This window comes from Trichechus manatus, unplaced genomic scaffold (genome assembly GCF_000243295.1).
Source record: "Trichechus manatus latirostris isolate Lorelei unplaced genomic scaffold, TriManLat1.0 scaffold00041, whole genome shotgun sequence".
Classification (NCBI taxonomy): domain Eukaryota; kingdom Metazoa; phylum Chordata; class Mammalia; order Sirenia; family Trichechidae; genus Trichechus; species Trichechus manatus.
This window is the reverse complement of record NW_004443977.1, coordinates 8,960,143-8,964,198: the sequence shown is the minus strand read 5'-3', so window position 1 is coordinate 8,964,198 and position 4,056 is coordinate 8,960,143. Positions and strand designations below refer to the sequence as shown.

The 4,056-nt window shown below is 50.5% G+C and overlaps 1 protein-coding gene across 3 annotated transcripts in view; it reads left to right on the top strand.

Moving 5' to 3' along the window:
- The window catches only part of TNS1 (tensin 1), a 109,163-nt gene that overhangs the window by 49,579 nt on the left and 55,528 nt on the right, over positions 1 to 4,056 (top strand). For all 3 annotated transcript variants that reach the window (XM_023731281.1, XM_012555556.2, XM_023731280.1), the window contains one exon: positions 1,012 to 1,029. In XM_023731281.1, coding sequence (XP_023587049.1) covers positions 1,012 to 1,029 — 18 coding nt within the window. The remainder of the gene's footprint in view (positions 1 to 1,011; positions 1,030 to 4,056) is intronic.

Below are 4,056 nucleotides of genomic sequence, written 5' to 3'. Positions count from 1 at the left end.
GGGTAACCCTGCTGATATTTGAAATACTGATGATGTAGCTTCCAGAATCATAGCAACACACAAGCCGCCACAGTATGACGAATTGACAGACTGGCAGTGGACCTTAGGAGTAGGGATCTGGAATCTACATTTTTAACAGTTCTCCAGAGGAAGAGAGTCTTATAAACATCAAAATTAGAAAGCAACTTCCCTAAAACCATAAACCCTGGCATCCCATATTTATTTCATGTGCTCTTTTTTGAGTGTATCAGACAGATGCATCTCTTCTTTCTTGCATCGTGGTCTTCACTGTACTTGTAGCACTGCACACCTCTGCACAGTTTCTGGGAGGGAGCCTCAGGGAGCAGATCCACATCCAAGTCAGCTGGGGATTTTCCTCAGATCTTTCCAAAAGCATGACTCGCACATTTGGATTATGGCCGCTGTGGAAGGTGAGCAGCTGCTAAGAAGATCGAGGAGATGTTTTCAGACAAAACAAGAGGGACTTTGAAGAGACTGTGGACATCTCAACTTCCCTAGAAAAATGGGTAGGGAACTGGACTTTTCTGCCCAGAGGCAGGGAGATGGCCCCTGAGCTAGGATGTCAGAGCTGATGTGGGCTTGGGGCCTGGGATCTCTCCACCCTGGGCTGCCTGGAACTTACGTTCCTGCTGCCGTTCATCCTTCTAATCCACTGTCACCCATGCTAGCACCCATGGCTCCCAACCAGGCAGATTCCTCCCTCTGTCCCCTCCCATTGGGTGTCCAACTCTCTGTCTTCGGAGACGGTTTCACCTGAGATGGCCATTCCAATGGAGGCTGCTGAGACTGAGATGGATCAGCTCAAGAGCCTCAAAGCCGTCTCCTCCTGCGCCCTTGAATCTCCTCTCTTCTCCTCCCCCGCTTTATTCCCCTCCTTCTCCTTGATCTGCCTGCCTCTCTCTTTTGCCCTTCCTGTCTTAATAGATTGAAACCAACATTGTGTTCCGGCTTCTTGTGGTCCCAGTAAATAGCTCTTAATGTGGCTGTGGTGGATGGATGGAGTGGATGGTGAGAGTGTGTGTACCAGTATGTGGGGGATAGTGGGGGGCACTTACCTTCCATCTCAGGTGGGAGGGCAGAGTCATGCCCATACCCTGAGGTTTCAGCAGAGCCCTCATGGGGGAATGGACCTGCATAGGTGTCCTCAGGTTCTGCCCTTGCTATGCACAGGAAGACACCTGGGTGATGATGCAGAACCACCTGCAGAGAGTGGCCTTTGCTGCCAGCACTGGGCAGTCAGGAGCACAGCACCAGCCTCTTCTTTGAGGACAGCAATAGATATTTCCATTTGTTTCTAGTAAGCAGGATTTCATTTAACAGTTCACACTTCTTCGACTTTCTTACTAAGTCTTCATGGCTAGGCAGTTATTATTCTGGCTGCAGCTGCAAACGATAGCCCATGTAGGGTAAATTATATGGCAGAATAAGTTTAATATTGACATTTTCCAAATCGATGAGGGGTGAGGCCTGCTCAGAAAGGGCAAGGGAGAGCCAGAATCTCAGGTGGCGGTCATCTGTGTGGATCCCTCCTCCCTGCTTCAGGGATAAGGAGCCTGGTGGCGCAGTGGTTAAGCAATCGGCTATTAACCGAAAGGTCGGTGGTTCCAACCCACTAGCCACTTGATGGGAGAAAGACGTGGCAGTCTGCTCCAGTAAAGATTAAACCAAAACCAAACCCACTGCTGTCGAGTCAATTCCGACTCATAGCGACTCTATAGGACAGAGTAGAACTGGCCCATAGAGTTTCCAAGGCCATAAATCTTTATAGAAGCAGATTGCTACACTTTTCTCCCATGGAGTGGCTGATGGGTTCAAGCCACCGACCTTTCACTTAGCAGCTGGGCGCTTTAACCACTGTACTACCAGGGTTCTTTCCTTAAAGATTATAGCCTAGGAAATCCTATGGGACAATTCTACCCTGTCCTGTAGGATTGCTATGAGCTGGAATTGACTCAACGGCAATGAGTTTTTCAGGCCTTGGGGATGCATTCTTCGTTCTCTTGCCAAGTAGCCACAGCTCTCTTTTTCTGAACCACTAGTGAGATGCTGGAGTGGGTCTGCCTTCTCTAGGGAGGAAAGAACGCTCTCAGATTCTCTTCTCATTGGCTTCTGTGTCTGGGTGCAAGTAGGGAAGCTGAAGCCATTGGACACTTCACCCTTTGCTTCACTCCTCCCCCACTTCCTAGACCACATGAGCACGGACTTGAGGGATGAGGGGGTGCAGGGGCTGGAGGTGATCACAGACCTGAGAGGAAAACTCTGGGTATCTCATGGTGGAGGCTGCAGAGTGGGGCCAGGGCCCAGGAGTGGGACTGTGTTCTCTAGGGCCAGTGGCTTTCCAGGCTCAGTAGGAAGGAAAGACAGCTTTTCAGACTACCACTAACTGGTCTGTGGGGCCCCATTCTCCCGGGAACAAGCCCCTGAAGTTTGAGTGTGGAGAGAAGCTCCTGTCTTCAAAATTTTTCCCCTCTGGAGGCAGCCAGCTGGTGTCTATTCTCATGACTCTTTTGCATGGTTAGTCTGGGAGCAGGATCCCAGTTCTTTGGGGTGACACAGTATGAGGGGAGTATCTCTCACCCTTCAGCTCCCCCCTTTTTACCCCAGAAGCAACAATAGTCCCCCTTTTTGGAGACCTTCCTCTAGCTTGGACCCCCTTAGAGATGATGAAAGGCAAGTTGAGAGAGGCAGCCAGGCTTGGAGCTATGTCTTGGCAGCTTCTGGGGGCCCAGGCACAAGGGGCAGGTTGTTGGAGAGTCAGAACGTATTTTAGCCAAACAGCTCCAGCCCTTTCCAGTTCAGACCAGTCCCCCTCCCTGGGAGCCCTGGGCTGCTGCAACACTGGCCCAGTGTCGCTTGGGGCAGGCTGCTGGCTGAGGGCCTGAAGCCCCAAAGCCCCAGGGAAAACTGGGGGCAGAGAGATGGTTCTGGGCAGGGATGCAGCCCCCGGGTGTGTAGGGGAGGGGACGTGTGAGCCTTGTTGGGCATCTCTGTGTTAGTTGTCAGTGATGTAACATGGTTGGCCTGTGGTTTGTGTGTGTGTGTGTGTGTGTTGATCAGGATGTTCCCGTTTTGCGGTTGTCTGATCACTTGTTTCTGGCCGTGGGCTTCTGTATGACTGTTTATTTTTAGAGGCTGCCACTTCTGGCCTGAAGGTTCATCCCTGGGCATGGTCAAAACGTTTGGATTTTGTGGCTTTAAATTTAAGTACTTATTTGGGAGGTATTCTGCCTTTTCTGTGTTTATTGTGCTTTATGTGTGTGTGCCCGTGTGTGTGTGAGGGAGTGATATGAGACAGTGTGGCATATTAACAATCATCTGGCCTTGGAGGTAAATTCGTTCTGATTTTAAATCCCAGACTTACTAGGCCACATGTGATTGCAAATAAATGGTTTCACTTTTCAGAGCCTCTGTTTCTCCATGATTAAAATAGAAATAATCCTTCTTGTCTCCCAGGATTAGAAATAAAGTATGTGTAAAGCGCCTAGCCAAGTGTTGAGCGCATAATAGATGTTCACTGAATGTTGGCTGTTATTGTTGGTATTTGTGTACACACACCTGCACACACATATGCTCCGATTGTGGTTCTGGGTGTTGTGTGGGCACCTGTCTGGTGCACCCCGTGAGTGCACATGGCTGAGTGTTTCTGACCTGTGTGACTGCTGGTCTCCGTGTGTGTCTCTTTGTGTCTGGTTTTCTGTGTGTGAGCGTGTGTGACTGCTGGGTGTCTGGGCTGGAGTTTGCGTAGTGTTTGGGAGAGGGCTTTCTTTTCCTGCCAACTGAGGCCTGGGTTGGAGTGAGCGCAGGGGAGGCGCGTGCATGTGTGCGTGCGTGTGCACGTGTGCGTGCATCTCAGGTCTTCAGGCTGGGCTGCTGACTGTACTGGGTGTGAAATCACTGAGTTCCTCTGGCTGGGTAAGTTCTTAGTTCCTGAGTCAGCCCTTTGGCCACAAGCCACCCAGCGCTCACTTTTTCCTTTCAGAGGAAGTGTTGCTCATGGAGTCCCCAGGGCTGTTTGTAAAGAAAAGGACACCAGGG